Genomic DNA, 20,945 nt, shown 5'->3' with positions numbered 1-20,945 from the left:
GGGAGGTACCTTTTGCAATCATCCAAATTAACAGGCAGGTTATGTTTCTAATTCCATTTTGATTGTTGCAGTAGACAATAAATTGTCAAAATTATGTACTAGAGAAATAACAGCTATTCCCACTTTCTTCCAGTGTTCCAAGTAGTCATCAATATTTATTTAGTTTCTCTGTTAATGTGTCCTGGTTCTGTTAAGTACGCAAACTCTATTTAAGTAGGCTGTTGAACCTTGAGGATCCTTATTGTCAACTCCAGTTCTGTCATTCAAATTCAATTAACAAAACCATAAGCTGTTAACAAAATCCTTCCATTCATTGACATCATCCTTTCAACACTGCCTGGTATCCTTTGGTTTATATTTGACATCATTAAACTTTTTCATGTCCCAACTACAATTAAAACAATTGTTTACTTAAAATGAACATTTTTTTCTCTAAAGCATGGTAACTAAAAAAAATTGTGAAACAGTGGCTGTCAGAAAAATACAGTGAAAAAGTGTACTTAATGTAAACTGACATTTTAAAGTTCTGTTGTAGCAATAACCTGCCTTGATTTTGCTGGTAAGAGTGAACATTTAGGGCACTAAGGCAATTGTAGAAACCTTATTCTTGCTAACCAAATTCCGACAACTATTTCCCAGCACCAGCTTTTATGCAGTTGCACTGGCACAGGAGCTTATTGAGATTTCCCTGTAGTGATGGTAGAATCTTCAATTGGATCCTGCACCATGATGTAATTTCATTAAAGATGAATCTCTTCACAAGTTCTGCAAGCAAATAACTGAGTTTTGAAATTGTAACTTGCAAAGCATAGCAGTTAGTGCGATGGTATTACAACTCAGGGTTAGAGTTTGGCGTTCAATCCTGGTGTCCTCTGTGAGAAGTTTGTACTTTCTCCTCATGGAATGCATGGGGTTCCTCAGGTGCTCAATCTCCTTCCACAGTTCAAAGACATCAGTAGCTTAATTGGTTGTGTAAATGTCCTGTGATTAGGCTAGTGTTTTAAAAAGAAATTGTGGTTGCTGGTAATGCACTTGAAGAGCTGGAATGGCCTGTATTTCTAAATTAAAATAAACATTTTATATCACTGTAAATATTATAAAATAATTTTCTCAAGATATTAAAAGGCATGAGACAAAAGCTTTTATGGTTAAATTGGGAAACTAAAGTAAAGCTAATTTAGAGGTTAAGACCAAATTGAGGGGGAAATAAAGCTGGCAGGAAATATTTGAAGTCATATTTGTGTAAATATATCCCACCAACAAAAGAAAACCAAACCAAACCTAACTGAAATGAGTAAATATAAGGAAGTATAGAACTTTGCAAGTGTCGTGAATAAAGCTCACAGAACTTGGAATGAGCGTAATGAGAGAATACAAAGGTACCAGAAAAATAGATTTTAAAATGACAAAGTAGAGCTGGAAAATCATTATGGAATGTGTATAGTTACAGAGTTGGAAAGGTCAGTTGGAGTTAGCATGTACATTCAGGATAAATTCAGAGGAATCACTTGTGAGGAGGCAATAGTATTAAGTTTCAATATTTGGTGTGGAGATTGATCACGTGGACATGACACATAGGTGAAATTAGAAAGATTATAACATTTGGTATTGAGTTTGTGGTTTGTATGCATTGCCTCCACTCATTTAAACATATCTTTGGATGAGTCAGTTGAGGTAGCATTATCTATTTAATAATAAGAAAATGTTGAACAGTCTATCAGTTGGCTAATAGTAAGCAATTACAGATGCTGTAAATATGAAATAGAATAAAATGCTAGAAATGCTCACATGGCTAGGTAACATCTGTAGAAGGTAAAACAGTTAATATTTTGAGTTGATTACATTTCATCAGATGACAGTGAGTCAGGCAGTAACTGTCTGATTAAACCAGGCCTCATAGGTCTTCTGTGTACTGTAATCATTCATATTCCAGTGAACATCTACAAGAAGTAATGTTCCTTCAGCATTTTGTATGTTAATCTAGAAGGGGCATCCTGATATGTATTGCAAAATGTTGCATGCCACTGCACGTGACTTGTATCTTCTTTCTGTAATCCCTCAGATGCATGGAGGGTCCTGGAATTAAAACTGTAGACTTGCCCATGTTAATCCATCGAAATCGCTTGGTATGTACACCATACATTTCAATCTGAGCAATTGTGTGTTTTATGAGATGGAAAAGGCAAAACTGGGGAGAGCCAGTAAAAGACAGTTGCTGATAAACAGCTCCAACTAAGCTGGAACATATGAAACCACTGGTAAAGTTCAAGGGCTAGTCATATAAGATAGAGTTTTAAGAAGCTACAGAAATGTGAGAGTGGTTTCGGTAATGAATGAAAAAAGCAGGAAAGGTGGGTAATGATGCCATGAACTAATTGGGCCAAATGATTTTGATTTTTGTATTGTGTAATCTATACACTTTTCCAAACTCAAAAAAAATTACTCAGACCAGAGCATTTTGGCCCAAATTAGCCAAGGTTTCATGGAAATAGTTAAAAAGGTATTTTTTTTTAAAAAAAGGAGAAACTACTGTTTAATGAAGTAAAAAATTATGTATTTAAATGAAATACAGAATAAATAGAACATTAATAAAACTGCTACAGTACTATAAACTATTAATAGTTATCAAGAGGAATTCATTTAGCATAATGTTGATGTGTTCTTTTGACTGTAAATGAACAAAATCAATGCAGACACTTAGTACAGATACTGGACTTCCTTCAAACAGTGTTTTCGATGATTGCTGATGCCTTAAAATTCTTTGTAGTTTCTAACTGCGTAGTGAAATCACTCTTGGCTGTTTTTGGCATTTCTAAATCTGAATGCAGCAAGCAAAACAGTTCTGAATTGTCTTGCTGTTTATTACTCGCCAACTTTCAGTGACAAAAATCATTGCTTTTTTGACCACAAACACACAAGTGATGCTATTTTAAAAACTGTTCATTCTAAGCACACTGTCGTATATAACATCCACACGGTGTGCCTGCGGCTGACAAAAGTTAGAAAATGTTTGGCAACAAATGTCTGCCCCAGTTAAGTGGCGTAATGTCCCAAATAAACTAAGGGAATACTGCTATTTTCTTGATTGACTTTTGTTCATTAAAAGTCAAATGAGTAAATTAATTTGTGTACAATATATTTATTATTGGAGATAAAGGTATAATGTCATTTAAAAGTGCTTGATGTATTTATTGAGTATTAACGAGTTAATCTGCTAAATTCTGTAAAGTGGTTTATTATTATCACATGTACTGAGGTACAGTGCAAAACTTGTCTTCTATTAGTGGTGTGGAAATTGTCCTTGAGCCTGGTGGTATGTGCTTTTAGGCTTCTGTATCTTCATCCTGCTGGGGGGGGAGGAGGGGGAGAAGAGAGAATGTCAGGGTGAATTGGGTCTTTGATTATGTTCACTGCTTTACCAAGGCAGCGAGAAGTATAGACATGCAGTTATGGTGGTATCATCTGTAAACTTGTAGATGGAGTTTGATCAGAATCTGGCCTTGCCGTGTGATTGTATAGGGAGTAGAATAGGGGGCTGAGGGTGCAGCCTTGTGGGGTGCAAGTGTTGAGAATAATAGTGGTAGAGGTGTTGGTCAGGAAGTAAAGGATCCAGTTGCAAAGGGGGGTGTTTGAGTTTGGAGATGCTTGCTTGCAATTATAGTATTGTTATCAATGCCGCTGCCTGATTTCATCCCATAGCCCGTCAGAGCACGTTAACCCACCACCCACAGCAATCGGTCTGGGACTTTTGAATGTGTCACTTGTCCCTGATGGCTTTATGAAGGTGGTATCTTGATTTCTTGTAAATATCAACGATAACTAATTGAAATGCCATAGTAGAGGGTGGATTTCCTAGTTCATCTATGGATTCTAGTTTGGATTGACTCCTTTACGATACAGTCTTCAACACTCTTGTTGATAAAGTCCATGATGGTGGTGATACAGCACTCATTCAGGCTCAGTGCTGAGTCTTTGAACACGAACCAGTCTATTGACTCAAAGCAATTGCATAGAAGCTCCTCTGTTTCCTTAGACCAGCACAGTATAGCATTCCATACCAGATCCTCGCACTTCAACTTTTGTTCGGAGAAGGAACTCGCCCTGGTGATGTGAACTACCTAAATGTGGGTGGGGTTGGCTCATTGGGCATCTATGATCAAGGGTGTTTGGGTTGTTGGTGAGGCAGGATACATGCTGCTTGTATTTATATAATGCAGTCTTGAAGTTAGCCTGATTGAAGTCTCTGGCAGTGATGAAGAGGGCCTCGGTATCCCATTTCATGGCTGTAGACCAGGACATGTAGCTCATTGAGTGTAGGTGTGAAGCCTTGGGTTGGTATGTAGACTGCCATCAGGATGCCGAAGTGAACTCCTGTGGCAGCTATTAAGGACATCATTCCACCATTGGATATTTCACGCTGAGGTGAGCAGGAACTCACCTGGGCTGTCACGTCTGAGCGCTGTGTGGTGTTAGGAAACAGGCCCCTTCACCTCTGACTTTGTCCGAGGATGCTGTATAGTCCATCTGATAGTTTAAGAAGCCCTTAGGTTGTATGGAACAGTCAGGTGGAGTAGATACAAGCTACAGTTCAGTGAGGCATAGCACACAGTAGTCCTTTAGTTCACTTTGTTAGGTTGGTCTCAGTCTTAGTTCATCAGCATTCTCAATGGTCTGGAGGTTAACTAGTATGCTAGGAGAGGGGACTTGAATTCAGGTTGTTTCAGTCTCGCCTGCGTTCCAGCCCTCTTGCCACACTACTGAGGTAAGTGCTTATGTCTGGTCAGTCCTGGAGTGGAACCACCTGTACTAGATGATGACTACAGGTGTCCCCCGCTTTTCGAACGTTAGATCTACGAAACCCTGCTGTTACAAAAGACCTACATTAGTTCCCTGTTTTCGCTAACAGAAGGTGTTTTCACTGTTAGGAAAAAGGCAGCACGCGCCCCGAGCAGCCGCTCCTCCCCCAGATTCAGAACGGCATTCTCGCCGGCATTGCTTAAACACGTGCCTGTGAGCAGCCGTTAGCAAGATGAGTTCTAAGGTATCGGGAAAGCCTAAAAGAGCTCGTAAGGGTGTTACACTTAGCATAAAACTAGACATAATTAAGCATTTCGATCGTGGTAAACGAAGTAAGGAAGAAGTGAGTTTGGCTTGTGGAAGTTGACGAAGATGATGTTGAGGAGGTTTTGGCATCCCATGACAAAGAACTGATAGATGAAGAGCTGATGCAGTTGGAAGAGGAAAGGATAACAATCGAAACCTCAGTGCCCCACCACCCCAAATCCTGGGCCGTGGACAGATACCGATTCACGGAGAATGCAGCGGTAGCCGGGAGGCACCCAGCACATCTTTAAGAAAAGAGCCGAAATAAACAAGCTAATTAATTAGGTGCCGCCTGGCATGTAAATGTTGGCCCAGATCAGAAACGATTGCCGATTTCAATTGCTCTATGTAATTGGCAATTGCCTCTGACCTGGGCTGACATTTACGTGTCGGGTGGCACCTAACTAATTAGCTTGTTTATTTCGGCTTTTTTCTTAAAGATGTGCTGGATGCGTCCCGGCTACCACTGTACCCTAGTGTGCTTCGCGGGTCGGTATCGGTTCGCTGCCCGGAGGGTGGGGGCCACGGCACCACCCAAACTCCGACTCAGCCTAACTCACCATCATCAGTGTGCTCGGCGCTGTCCCAATTCCGGTAAGTGAAACTAAACTGTACATACATTATTTCTACTTTATATAGGCTTTGTGTATTTTTATGTTATTTGGTATGATTTGGCATCCGTTAGTCTTGCGAGACCATGGATCTGCACCTGGAAAGTTTTCACTCTCCAGGGCACAGGCCTGGGCAAGGTTGTATGGAAGACCAGCAGTTGCCCATGCTGCAAGTCTCCCCTCTCCATGGCACCAATGTTGTCCAAGGGAAGGGCATTAGGACCCATACAGCTTGGCACCAGTGTTGTCGCAGAGCAATGTGTGATTAAGTGCCTTGCTCAAGGACACAACACGTTACCTCGGCTGGGGCTCAAACTCACGACCTTCAGGTCGCTAGTCCAATGCCTTAACCACATGTGCCCACACTATGATTTGGCAGCTTCATAGTTTAAAGGTTACTGGAGAGTGCTTGCGTGAGATTTTCTGCCGACGGCGCTTGCGTGAAATTTTTGCTACGGAGAACAGTGCAGGCAATCATAGAGAAGTATTTCTAATTTATATAGGCTGTGTATTTATCATATCATTCCTGCTTTTACTATATGTAACTGTTATTTTATGTCTTATGTGTTATTTGGCATGATTTGGTAGGTTATTTTTGGGTCTGCGAACGCTCACAAATTTTTCCCATATAAATAAATGGTAATTGCTTCTTTGCTTTACGACATTCCGGCTTACAAACCGTTTCATAGGAACGCTCTACCTTCAGCTGGCGGGGGAAACCTGTATATAACACGTGGAGTAGAATGCATTCTTCTGGCCTGTGAGGTAAATTGTCCTTCACATACAGTTGTGAAAGTCCTGGAAAGAGGTCCAGTAAAATCACCTTTGACTAAATCAAAAGAACTCTACTGAATGTAAGAGTGATAATGCTCCAGATTAAATATACTTCAAACTGTGGTTACATTTTTCTTGTAATGGAAGTTAATTGTTTTGGGATTCTTTTGTCACCCTCCTGTCTCCCAATTCATTTAACCTGAAAGATACTCCGGTAACTAGAGATAGTGAACAAAATGTTTCCAAGTGGCAGAATATTTTTGAGATGATTACTGCACTTTTAAAATGTGGAATGCATTTAAAGTTCACGAGGGCCAACAGCTACAAATAAATGGCACTTGATCATATGAAAACAATTAAGTTTTGTCATCTTAAGATCTAAGTTTATCAACATTTCTTGTGTACTTGAGGAAAAAGTACGTTTGGATTCAACATCAAGAAGGCACAACATTGATGTAGTTTTGGAAAATGGAGAATTGTGATGTTTCACCCTTTTAATTGTATTTTTCTTAGTTTTGTTCTGATACTTATAATAAATTTTTGACCAGAGACATTAATTCTTTTCTCTTTCACAGAAGCTACCTGATCTGCTCAGTGTTTCCAACATTTTCTTTTTTTCTTATTTCCAGCATCTTTCACTTTAAAATTCATAACTATTCTGAACAGGGAAGGTAATAACATTTGAATATTGTTGCCTAAACTTATTTTCTTGTGCTGCCCTTAATCTTTCATTTAATACAAGCTCAACCAAGAAATGTTTGTATAAGTTGTAAAAAATCTTTTAAGAAAACCTGTTTCTGGTCTAGTTTTAATCCAGCTGGTTTGTATATGAACTTTTAAATATGAAACAAATACGAGAGCTTCCCGGGTTACAAATAATTTGACTTGCAGAAATCTGACTTTAGGCAGATTCTCCCGTACATTTTAAAGCATTTTTTAAGTCAATAATATTGTTTCAAAACATTCATTAATGATTGGATACTTTATATATTCCAATTAATTGTGGGTAATGTTATGGTGATTATTTAGTGCAACTGTATGTTGAGCAATATGATATAGGTACTATAGAAAATAGATTTTTCTGAATTAGAGAAATTGGCTTACAGAAGCTTGTGTAACCCAGGGAATGCATGCACTATCTCATTTAAATTATAGACATTTGGTATATGAGTTTTGCAGACTAAAACTGTTAGTAATAGATGCTGTACTTGCATTCAACAGAAACCTCAGTAAATCTCTCATTGTGATTGAAATAATGAGCTCACTAATTTGGATATTTGAATGTTATTTTTCCCCCATATGAACTATTTTACTTGATGAAGCAAAATGTTTTAAATCATATAACCTCTAATAATATAGAAGGAGACTGTATCTGTGGCTGTTGCTAGGAAAGAAGTCCATTCTGCCACCTTTCCTTCTTAGTTCCTGTACTGCTTCACCGTATTTTCTGGAGAACAGAGAATTGTTTAAGGGCAATAGTGATAAACCAGGGAATTGTAAGCAGATAAACATTATGTCAGTAGTAGGGAAATAATTGGGGAAGATGCTTGGGATAGTCAGCATGGCTTTCCAAAGGGCAAGTCCAGTCTTATGAACTTTTTTTGAGAAGGTAATAAAAATGATGTGGGTAGGACATAGTTTATCTATATGTGGACTCAAGCATTGGATTCAAAATTGGCTTGGCCATAGAAGGCAGGGTATAGTGCTGGAGTGGTTATTACGGTTGGAAGACTGTGACAAATGGTGTTCTGCTAGGGTCAGTGCTGACAACACTGTTAGTCATGTATATTAATGACTTCACTGAAAATATAGTTGGGATAATTAGTGAGTTTGTAAGTGACAACAATTGTCAGAGTTGTGTGTAGTCAGGAAAGTTGGCAAACAATTCAGCAGGATAGAAGGGTCGGTAGAGAAATGGAAGATGGAATTTAATCTGGATAGGGGTGAAGTCAAATGTAAGAGAAGTGTACAGATCATTGGTCATTGTAAATTGTCCTGTGATTAGACTAGTGTTAAATTAGTGGGTTGCTGGACAGTGTAGATTGTTGGGCTGGGAGGGCCTGTTCCATGCTGTATCTCTAAATATAAGTAAAATAGATGGCAGGACTCTTAAGAGCATTAATACCCAGTGGGATCTAGCAACGCAAAATGCTGGAGGAAACTCAGAACGTCATGCAGTGTCTATGGAGAGGAACAAACAGTTGATGTTTCAGGCTGAGACTTGTCATTAAGGATCTCAGCCCGAACGAAGCATTGACTGTTTATTCCTGTCCCCAGCTGCCTGACCTGCTGAATTCCTCATGCATTTTGTGTGTGTTGTTAGGGGAAATGGTGTCTTTTCCCCGTGGAATGGAGGGTATAGCTTAATGGTGGAGGGGAATGTTAAAATTAGATTTGTAAGAGCAGTCTTCTTTGACGGGGTAAGAGGCTGAAATACTCAGACAAAGGAAGTGGTGGAAGCAGATACACTAGCAGTGTTTAACAGACATAAACAGGCATGGGAATGGAGGGAAATAGACCATGGCACTGAAACTGCATTGTGGCACATAGGAAGGTTCCACAATGGGTAGTAAACTGCCCAATGCATCACCAGTACCAGCCTACCTGCCATCAAGGACATGTATACAGAAAAGTGCTGGGGAAAAGGCCCATAATGTGAATGACTCCACTCACCCTGCTCATGGACTATTTGTCTCACTCCATCAGGGACAAGGCTTCATAGCATCCAAAACCAGGACCACCAGACTGAAAACCAGTTACTTTCCCCAAGCACTAAGTCTGATCAATTTCTCCGCCCAATAACCCGTACCCCCTACCCCCAACTGCCACTACTTTATCACTTCCGGTCAGAGTTGCCTTATGTACAGACACTCCTGTACCTAACGTCACTTTATAGATATACAATCAGTCTATGTATACAGTACAAGCTATCCTGTGTATATTTATTGTTTTTTAAATTGTGTTCTTTATATTGTGATTTTTGTTGCTGCATCAGATCCAGGCCAACAATTATTTTGTTTCCTTTACACTTGTGTACTGGAAAAGGCAGTTGTCAATCTTGAATGTATGTAGATAGGATTAACTTAATTTGGTATCATGATTGTCCCCCAAAATTCTGTTCCTGTGGTGTAACACTCTATGTTCATACCTGCCTCAATTCCCCTTTAATTCTTTTGACATTCACTACATTGAGGGGCAATTTACTGGAGCCAATTAACCAACAAACACTTTGGAATACAAAAGGAAACTCAAGCAATCAGAGAAAAAACAGGTGGTCACAGAGAAAGCATGCAGTCTTTGCACAGTGCCTCAGATTGGGATTTAGCTCAGGACGATCAAGCTGTAGTGGAGCAGCACTAACAACTGTATCACCATGCCTTGTGTATGGGAAGAAATGTGATTAAGTTCATCATTCCAATATGCTGTATTGAAGGCAGCCCCAAAATGTTAAAGTTGATTGCTTCACAGCTGCTATGTTTTCAGTTTTGTTCCTAACTCTATCTGTTGTTGATCTGTTTTTTTTTTCCTACATTTTGCTGGATCGTTTGAAAGAGTGGTAAGAGGATGCAATGTATAATGTTAATGTCTCATCTAATAAAGGCAACATTATAGGTTGCCTTTACCATCTGTCAATATGTACAGCCATTTTCAGGGAGCTGCCATTATCTGAGTATATTTCATCTCCCAATGTGCAACAACTCACACTTGGTTAAGTTAAACTCCATCTGCCATTTCTCTGCCAATGATATACACTCAGTGGTCACTTTATTAGGTGCACATGTACACCTATGGCAGCACCTCAACGCATGCAGACAAGATCAAGAGGTTCAGTAGTTGTCCAGCCCAAACATCAGAATGAGGAAGAAATGCGTTCTGAGCGATGTTGCCTATTTCAGAAATTGGGATTTTCAGGCACAGCAGTCTAGAGTATACAGAGAATGGTGAAGAGAAACAAAAAAAGTGAGGATAAACACCTTGTTAATGATAGCTGTCAGAGGAGACTAGCCAGAATGGTTGAAGCTGACAGGAAGGCAACAATAACTCAAATAACCACGTGTTACAACAGTAGTGTGCAGAAGAGCATTTCTGAATGTATGACATGTCAAACTTTGAAATGGATAGGGTGCAGCAGTAGAGGGCCAGACTGTGTCCCACCAGGTACCTAGTAAAGTGGCCACTGAGTGTCATGAAATTTGTTGTTTTACAGTAGCAGTTCTGTGCAATACATAAATTACTATAAGATGTATAAAAATAAATAGTGCAAAAGCAAGTTTTGTTAACAGATTTATTAAAGATTCAGTTATTTTCAGATGCAGTAGAAATTCTAAAAGTTAACAAGCTGGATCTGTTTTCAGCAATGAAATAATATTGCATCAATATAGAAAATAATGTTGACTGAGTTGCGTAGATGTTAGGAAATTATTTGGTTAAAATGGCTAAAATGGGATATGATTGAGGACTAACTATTAAGAAACACCACTGAATTGTGCTAAAGATGTCTTTGTTTAATGTACTGTCTAAAGGGTAACAACAGGAGAGAAAGGAATTTCATTAGCAATGCACTGGAATGTGAACACATCATCAGTATACAAACACCATTGAAACAGAATTTGACTCCATAATTTTCACTTAAAGCATTATGGTATTAATTTAGCTTAAGCTATTCGTAATGAAATTGATCATTGAAGTCTGTATCTTAGTGGGCAAAAGGGACAAAATTTGCACCATTTGACATTGTTAGCATTGGATGGGTGGCTTGCATAACAAATATGGAAAAAATGCAGTTAAGCATAGATTAGAAACTGCATGTTTTGATGTGCCACTTTAAGGAAATGTTTCATTCTTGGCCCTGATCACAATTTGATTGTTCTAATTGCATCAAATGTGGTGGGTGAAGGCATTATCAGAAACATATTTCTCAGTAAGTTTTTACTTTCTAATATGAAGTTAGTAAAATGGAGACCAATATAAAATTATGTATATTGGTTTCCATTTTCCATGTATGTGTTTGCTTTCAGTATTGGAGAAAGTAAGCAGCTTGGCAAGGTTGCATCTTTGTTATGCAACTGAATAAGTGAGAGAATACATTGAGGAAACAAGATCTCTCCCCATCTGTGGAGTCCAGAACAATTTTAATGAAAGGTCATCAGCCTGAAGTGTTATCTAATTTCTACCATAACAGGTGCAACTTTTGTGTTTCTAGCATTCTCTGGTTTTATTTCATACTTCCTGTATTTATTTATTTTAGAGATATGAGGGGAGATTGCTAAGTCGTGGCCTAAGGTAGAAGGAGTCAATTTTAGAAAACGTAGCACATTTATTTTTCAACATAGACCCCCTCCTACATGTACACACTTAGTCCAGCGGACGTGGAGCATACAGATCCCTTCTTTGTAGAAGTGGTCCACAGCAGGGGTATTGATAAGTTCGTGGCCTAAGGTAGGAGGAGGTGAGTTATTAACTTCAAACTTTCTGCATTATCACTCAGAGTTGAGCTGCACGTGCATGTAACGAAAGCGTCTTGGACCTCTAGGTGGTCCACAGCAGGGGTGATTGATAAGTTTGTGGCCGAAGGTAGAAGGAGATGAGTTGTACAGCTCTGGTTACATGCATGTGCAGTTCAACTCTTTGAGTGAAAATGCAGAAAGTTTGACGTTTGTCGTCATCTCTGTCTACTTTAGACCACAAACTTATCAGTCACCCCTGCTATGGATCACTTCTGGAGGTCCAAGATGCCGACTTCTACAAAGAAGGGATCCATATGCTCCACGACCGCTGGACTATGTGTGTAAATGTAGGAAAAATAAATGTGCCAGGTTTTCCAAAATTGCCCGTTCTACGTTAGGCCACGAACTTATCAATCACCCCTCGTACAGTGTGAAACAGGCCCTACCAGCCCTTCAAACTGTGTCGCCCAGCAGCCCACTGGTTTAACCCTAGCCAAACGATAGATTAATTGGTCATTGAAAATTATCCTATTAACTGGTACGCTTTTAGGCCGTGGGAAGAAACCGGAGCACCCAGAGGAAATCCACATGGGAAGGATTGTACAGACTTGCTTACAGAGGATGCTATAGTGCTCCTAATCTAGAATCCTGTTCAAAGATTGATCAGCTGTTTGCAGTCTAAATGCTATTAAAAATGGTGTTTTATTAAAAGTGGTCTCTGCTGAAAGTTAGGAAGCAAAGCATCCTAAATTGATTAAAATTAGTTATAATGCAGTTTCAACTGTGAGGTTTTTGAGAATACCTTTACAATAGATACTTGCATACCTTTATAGGCTCACAGCTTAGGAGACAATATAGACATGGCTTAGTTGAAGGCTACATCACATTTATTGACTGTGATAGGCTTCTAAGTTTTTTTTGCTTCAACATTTTGTATATTCACTTTCTTCTTAGATTGAGTTAGACAACTTTCAGTCTTGTTTCAGAAGTCTGTATCTTATCAGGCTTTCTTTGCAGTAGGGTGGAATGCGGTGATGTTATTAGACAAGTAGTCCTGCAGTAAGAATCCAGATAAAGAAATTGGGAGTCTCGTGAACAGATACAGAATTAATATTTAGTGAATTAAGCAAATTGGAATTAAAACCATACTTGTATTGATGACTAAAATACCAGATTGTTGTACAAAGTTGCAAATGATCATCTTCACACATCTCCATTAGAGAAGGTATTACACTGTTCTTACCTGGTCTGGCATATGTCTCCAGGCCTACAGTAAAGTTTTTGAGTTTGACTTCCCACTTAAAATGGATTCAGATATTTCATTACAACCACTAAGTAAATTAAGAATAAAATTAACTTCTCCATCAACATTAGCAACAGATAGTTTTAGATGCCATCTGATAATCTCAGCCTTGGAATATGATTTTGAAATTCTTGGAAGTTTTTAACATTTAGAGATACAGTGCAGAACAGGCCCTTCTGGTGCAATGAACCGCAGCACCCAGCAACGCACCGATTTAACCCTAGCCTAATCATGGGACAATTTACGATGACCTATTAATCTATTGAGCAGTACATCTTTGGATTGTGAAAGGAAACCGGAGCACCTGGAGGAAATCTATGCAGTACTGGGTAGAACATACGAACTCATTGTAGATTGTGCAGGAACTGAATTCCAAACTCGGGAATGCCCCAAGGTGTAATAGCATTGCAGTAACAGACAGCTTAACGTGGTGTTCCTAGGGTCCTGATCATGAACCATCTTCAGCCATTGCATGGTAACCTTTATCCTCAATATTGTCCCCACAGCTCCGAAAAAAGACACTTAAATAAGTGGCAGTAGGTGATGTTTGACAACTATGAAATATTAACCTCTGTAAGTTCTCCCGGATTCATGAGGAAGTACACACTGGTGTGCGTCAGGACCTAGACAGTGTACAGGTTCAGGCTAAGAAATGGTAAAGTAAAGCAAGCAATGAAAGAGCTGAGCAGTGATTCTTAACAGGGAAGAGTTTAACCCCAGCATCTGCAGAATCTCAGACAGGAGAAGATGTACAGATGCTGGAAATCTGTGCAGTACACAAAACTCAGCACCTTTTTGTGTGTGTGTGAATCTCTTCTGCTTAGAGTTTAACCCCTCTGTGTCATTCAATGGCATCATCTTCACTGAATTTTGTAGATCACCATTGACTAGAAACCCAGTCAGAATACCCACCAAAGACACGGAAGTACCACTATTCTGCAGCAATCACACGTCCAGTGGGATCGAATTCTGACTGAGGACAGCTAAAGAAACTAGGCACCCTTCAAGCACCTTTTGACTGTTTAATCTCCTCCATAGAAGCTGCCTGACCTGCTGAGTTCCTCCAGCATTTGTGTGTGTTGCTCTGGACTTCCAGCACCTGCAGAATTTCTTGTTTAGCTATTTACCAGAGTTATTTTTACATACTACCTAAACCTCTGAACTCTAACACCTAAATTTACAAAGTTGACACTACCAGCAACACAGGTTCAATTCCTGCTGCTACCTGTAAGGGGTTTCTGCATTCTCCCCATGACCATGTGTGTTTCCTCCCACAGTCCAAAGACCTACCATTTGGTAGGTTAAATTGTCCCGTGATAAGGCTAGGATTAAAATCGAGGTTGCTGGGCGGTGTGGTTCAATGGACCTATTCCACGCAGTATGTCAATAAAATTTTTTAAATGGCAACTGTCAGAGGAATCGTGGGGTGAATCTTACTGGCTGCAGTCAGCGCTTCTCTGTAAATTTCATCTGCATTGTTGTATGCAGATGCCCAAGTCTTCTGTAGTGACGGATGGTGCCACAGATGATTGCATTTAGGTGACAGAGCCCAGTCTTGCTGGGATTCCCCAGCTTTATGTCAACCAATATCTTGTGTCAGGTCAGCCGTATGAACCCATTGATTTCAGTTAGATTCTAATTCTGTGGATTATGTGGCAAAGGGATCATGAGTTAAATATTTCAAAATAATTAAAACATCAAGGTATAATTTTTAAGTCTTTTCATTAATTTCATTTTTAAGATCTTGTAGTTGGTCTGTTGCTTCAGTTTGAATAGTGTTTAGAGATTGCTTAAAGTCATGCATTTAAAGGTGGTTAAAATTCTGTTTTCTATTCTCCGTTTTGGCATCTGTTTTGGGGTTCCAACATTAAGTATTGCTGGGCATTAAGAATTTCAGATGTATGTGTACACTTCTGATATTATATGTACCTATTGAACCTTCAGTGATGCGCACATTGTGTGTATGGATAACGAAAGGATGCATTTGCGTAGAAACATAGAAAATAGGTGCAGGAGTAGGCCATTCGGCCCTTCGAGCCTGCACTGCCATTCAGTATGATCATGGCTGATCATCCAACTCAGAACCCGTACCTGCCTTCTCCTTCTCCCTTTAGCCACAAGGGCCATATTTAACTCCCTCTTAAATACAGCCAATGAACTGGCCTCAACTGTTTCCTGTGGCAGAGAATTCCACAGATTCACGACTCTCTGTGTGAAGAAGTTTTTCCTCATCTCGGTCCTAAAAGGCTTCCTCTTTATCCTTAAACTGTGACCCCTCGTTCTGGACTTCCCCAACATCGGAAACAATCTTCCTGCATCTAGCCTGTCCAATCCCTTTAGAATTTTATACGTTTCAATAAGATCCCCCCTCAATCTTCTAAATTCCAGCGAGTATAAGCCTAGTCGATCCAGTCTTTCATCATAGGAAAGTCCTGCCATCCCAGGAATCAATCTGGTGAACCTTCTTTGTACTCCCTCTATGGCAAGAATGTCTTTCCTCAGATTAGGGGACCAAAACTGCACACAATACTCCAGGTGTGGTCTCATCAAGGCCTTGTACAACCACAGTAGAACCTCCCTGCTCCTGTACTCGAATCCTCTTGCTATGAATGCCAGCATACCATTCGCCTTTTTCACCACCTGCTGTACCTGCATGCCCACTTTCAATGACTGGTGTACAATGACACCCAGGTCTCGTTGCACCTCCCCTTTTCCTAATCGGCCACCATTCAGATAATAATCTGTTTTCCTGTTCTTGCCACCGAAGTGGATAACGTCACATTTATCCACATTAAATTGTATCTGCCATGAATTTGCCCACTCACCTAACCTATCCAAGTCACCCTGCATCCTCTTAGCATCCTCCTCACAGCTAACACTGCCGCCCAGCTTCGTGTCATCCGCAAACTTGGAGATGCTGTATTTAATTCCCTCATCTAAGTCATTAATATATATTGTAAACAACTGGGGTCCCAGCACTGAGCCTTGCGGTACCCCACTAGTCACTGCCTGCCTTTCTGAAAAGGTCCCGTTTATTCCCACTCTTTGCTTCCTGTCTGCCAACCAATTCTCTATCCATATCAATACCATAACCCCAATACCGTGTGCTTTAAGTTTAAGTATTTGTTGATGCCTTTGGTATCTCCACATTCTACTCTTTTGCATGGTTGATAATTGCTTTGCCTACTGTTTGCAACCAGCCAGGTGTACAGTCAGCCCCCCTTATCCGCGAGTTCCGCGTGCGCAAATTCAACCAACCGCAAATCGAGAAAACCCGTAAGTGCTCTTCCAGCACTTGTTGCTCGAACACGTACAGACTTTTTTTCTTGTCGTTATTCCCCAAACAATGCAGTATAACAACTATATTTTACAAAGCACTTACATCATATTAGGTATTGTAAGTAATCTAGAGATGATTTAAAGTATATGGGAGGATCTGTGTGGGTTATCGTGGATCAGGATCAAAAAAAAACCGAAAGTTCTCTTACTAAGCAAGTTGGAACAGGTACATCTGGTATTATTTAGCGTCAGTTAGTCAAACGTATGTCTTAGTATATAGTATATATTTTACCTTTCTAGCATATAAAATACTTAAGAAACGTATGTTTCAGCGCTGGGCTCGGGAACGAAAATTCCCGAGTTCGATCCAGTGACAGACCACTCCCGAGCACGCTGTCCATCTGTGCCGGGTTGATGTGGAGGATCAAAAACCCAAAACCCAATAATTAAACCACTGCGTTGCTTAGTAATAATTGTAGCTTTCATCGGGTCAGGGCTTTTCTCACTTTATCCTTTAATTGTTCCGATCGTTTACCGACTGTAGCCTAACGCTTTTCCAATGACCGATGGTGTTTCACCTCTTTCTGATCACTTTATTATTTCCAATTTATTTTAATTCACGATCATGATTATTTTCGTGAACAGAAGCACTGCGGATTCAGAGCTCTGCCGCCGGGTCCTAATGTCCACCGCACTGAGACGGGTTAAATAAGGTCCGGGGTTCTGCTGGGTCCTAAGATCCACCGCATTTAGACAGGTTGAATAAGGGACTTGAGCATCCGCGTTTTTTGGTATCCGCAAGGGGTCCCAGAACCAATCCCTTGCGGATAAGGAGGGCCGACTGTAATTCCTCATGTAAACCCCTTTTCCAATTCCCTTTCTTCCTTACAGTCTGTAATGAAAGTTGTTGACCTGAAAAGTTCATTTTAATTCTCTGTCCACAAATGCTGCTTAATTTGATGGGTGTTTCCAGTACTTTTTTTTAATTTCTGCCCAACACAAATAGTTTCATCAAGCTCACTTTCATTGGAGGTGTATTAATTAATGTTTAGCACTTTTATGTGTCTCAAATTATCACTTTAAAAATCCAAGTTATTTGATGTTTGGGTGAAGGCTTGATGGTGGAGGTATAATGTAACTGATTATTTTGGGCCATAGGCCTCTGAGGCTCTCTGACCTTAAATGCTTCACTCGGAAAGTTTCTGTCTGAAAAGTGTGAAGACTGGTATCAGTTAAACTTGCCTTAAACACACACGAGAGAAAATGATGCTGGAAATCCAAGCAATGCACACAAAATGCTGGATGAACTCAGCAGGCCAGGTAGCATCTGGGAAAAGAGTACAATTGACAAAGGCAGAGCTACCAAAGGGTTTCGGCCTGAAATGTCGACTGTACTCTTTTCCTAGATGCTGCCTGGCCTGCTGAGTTCCTCCAGCTTTTTGTGTGTGTTGCTCAGTTCTCTATATATGGTTTCAAGCAATTATTTCTTCCTCAGTGTTGCTTTGGGCAATTTAATCCCATGATGAGTTCCTATTGCAAGAGTTGCATCTCTTTGCTGATTTAAAATGCATCAGAAAACAAATAGGACTGAAGTTTTGTCCAATCACTTTTTTAAAAAAAAACATACTGTACTTGTTGGAACTAGTATAAACAATTTATGTAACAATATTTCTTCAGTTTCCTAATTGCTACTGTTGAACAAATTCCTGGACTTTTTTTTACCCTGTTCACCTTTCTTAATTCCTGCCACCCTTATTGATTTATTTTTATTTTATTTAGAGTACATACAGCCAAGTGACCAATTAACCTACTAAACTGTACATCTTTGCAATGTACAAGAGAAGCTGGAGGAAACCCACGTGGTCATAGGGAAAACATACAACCTCCTTACAGGGAGCAGCAGGAACTGAACCTGGGTCACTGGCTCTGTAAAGCTAATTGCTACACTACCATGCTACCTATTCATAAATTTACCGGAAGAGGTGACAATATCCATGGCCTCTAATGATCACTTATTGTGAAGGCAGCAGTCAGTTGAAAAAATTTGCGTTGTTTTCAAAACCGTGAGACATTGTATTACATCTGCATCTAGCTTTTTATACAATTCACGAAGGAAATTACTTAAATATTTATCTAATTGCAGTTTTCTTTTCTTCAAAGGTTGCAAAATTAAGGCTCTTCGTGCAAAGACAAACACTTATATAAAAACCCCTGTTCGAGGTGAAGAACCTGTATTCATTGTCACTGGGAGAAAGGAAGATGTAGCCATGGCCAAAAGGGAGATTCTATCAGCAGCAGAACACTTCTCAATGATCCGAGCATCCCGCAACAAAACAAATGGACTGGCAGGAACTGTCACTGGATCTCCGAACCTGCCAGGACAGACGACAATCCAGGTGCGTGTGCCTTATCGTGTGGTGGGGCTTGTGGTAGGACCCAAAGGAGCTACCATTAAACGAATCCAACAAACAACACATACGTACATAGTCACTCCGAGCCGTGACAAAGAACCAGTCTTTGAGGTCACAGGTATGCCAGAAAATGTTGATCGAGCCAGAGAGGAAATTGAGGCTCATATCTCAATGAGGACGGGCGTTCTTATCGACTTAACTGCAGACAATGACTTTCACTCTAACGGAACTGATGTGAGCTTAGATGGCATCAGCACTACTGGGAGCCTGTGGTCCAAGGCTCCCAACCCAGCCCGCAGACCTGCTGCTAACTTTCGTAATGACAGCTTAAGTTCTTTGGGAAGTACCTCCACTGATTCCTATTACAGCAACAGATTAGCAGATACCAGTCCTACAAGTCCGTTCAGTACAGGTAGTGGTGGCTTTACATTTGGGGAATCACTTAACTCTGTCAATTCAGATGAGCGCGATATGGGCGTGGAATACCCCGCCATTGATTGTCTAACTGGGCCTCACAGCATGATCTGGTCTCCATTTGAACATGGCAATCCTATTCAAGCTTTTAATGGTGCTTCAGCTGTCCAGAGACGCACTAACAGCATTAGCGGCTCCTCCGCTCTTCGTGTGTCACCCACAGTTTCCGACGGTACTGCTCTCGACCATCCACTGGCTAGGCGTGTACAAAGTGATCCTTTGGCTAATTTAGCATGGCTACCTAACCAGACATCCCTGTCTGCCTTTTCTAACAGCCCAGGCTATTCATCGTCTTCACTACCTGGGAGTACCTCAGCAACATCTGGCTCTCCCACAGACTCGAGTGGTTCCGAAAGCAGGCAGAAAAGCAATCGTGACTGCGTAGTTTGCCGTGAGAGTGAAGTGATTGCAGCACTTGTTCCTTGTGGTCACAATTACTTTTGCATGGAGTGTGCCAACCGTATCTGTGAGAAAGCCGAGCCCAAGTGCCCTGTCTGCCAAAAACCTGCCTCACAGGCCATACGTATATTTTCTTAGCGGCAATGTGTCCTAGCAAGTACTGCTGGCAACACCAAGAACAGGGTAACCGCTGTACAATATACCCTAGACAAACCTTATTTTCTTTCGACTGGAAGACTATATTTCCTAGAGGAGATGTTTACAAATTAGCTTTAATTTTAACCCAGTCATCATTGGCAATTTTGGAATAAGTTAGATAATGTTGAGCAGTTGTAACCACGTGCTGATTGTGTACTGCTTGTCAAAGTTACTATGACAGTATTGAGTTAGATTTAAATAAAGGAAAGGTCCGCCGCACTTTGCAAATATGAGTTTTTAAAATTTCTACCTAGCATTTTATTTTTTAATGCATAGAATATATCTTGTACACATAGCTGAGAAAAGCCAAGTGGTTGTATGTTTTATAACACCAGAGTTTAATTGTGACAGCACCAGAACAGATTACTAAATATCCAAGTTTTATCATTTGTTTACCTCTTACTATGTATATGTAGGGAATTTATAGGACTGAAAATGTACTTTATTTGAATAAATTTTAAAAACTAAATATATTTTATTTTAAGATAATGGACCTTTAACCTTACATGGCTAAAGTACTGATATATATTTGCTGAACTGACTTGACGGTATGAAATTGTATTAAGAGTTTTATTTTTTGACTTAAAAACATTCTTAATAAAAAAAAACTTTTTACAATAAGTGGTGTGTGTGTGTGGAAGGAAAAATATTTCTTAATGTGTGTGCAATTCGTAGAATGAATTACTAAAATGTCAGCTGAATATGTTTAATGCTTCTTGTAGCAGTGAAATACCACAAAGTTTTAGGAAAGTATATAGGAATGTGAAAGGATTGAAATCATGTTTAAGACTGAAGTGGACCTGATGGGTTCAGGCAAAAGATCTTTCAATAAGATCTCTTAAAATAGTCGCTTCTTGCTGTTTCTGAAAGCAAGGCACTCTATGATGGTATCGGATTGATTGCAAGAATGTGGCAATGCGCATGCAGCTTCATGGCACGATCAATT

The 20,945-nt window shown here is 40.0% G+C and overlaps 1 protein-coding gene across 1 annotated transcript in view; it reads left to right on the top strand.

The window, feature by feature from the left end:
- LOC140188343 (RNA-binding protein MEX3B) overlaps window positions 1–20,562 on the top strand; it is a 32,481-nt gene extending 11,919 nt beyond the window's left edge. Inside the window, exon 2 of the mRNA XM_072244509.1 lies at window positions 18,678–20,562. Coding sequence (XP_072100610.1) covers window positions 18,678–19,939 — 1,262 coding nt within the window. The 3' untranslated portion in view covers window positions 19,940–20,562. The remainder of the gene's footprint in view (window positions 1–18,677) is intronic.
- Window positions 20,563–20,945: the final 383 nt, after the last annotated feature.

Source organism: Mobula birostris, chromosome 26 (genome assembly GCF_030028105.1).
Source record: "Mobula birostris isolate sMobBir1 chromosome 26, sMobBir1.hap1, whole genome shotgun sequence".
Taxonomy (NCBI): Eukaryota; Metazoa; Chordata; class Chondrichthyes; order Myliobatiformes; family Myliobatidae; genus Mobula; species Mobula birostris.
This window is presented reverse-complemented; position numbering and strand designations above follow the sequence as displayed.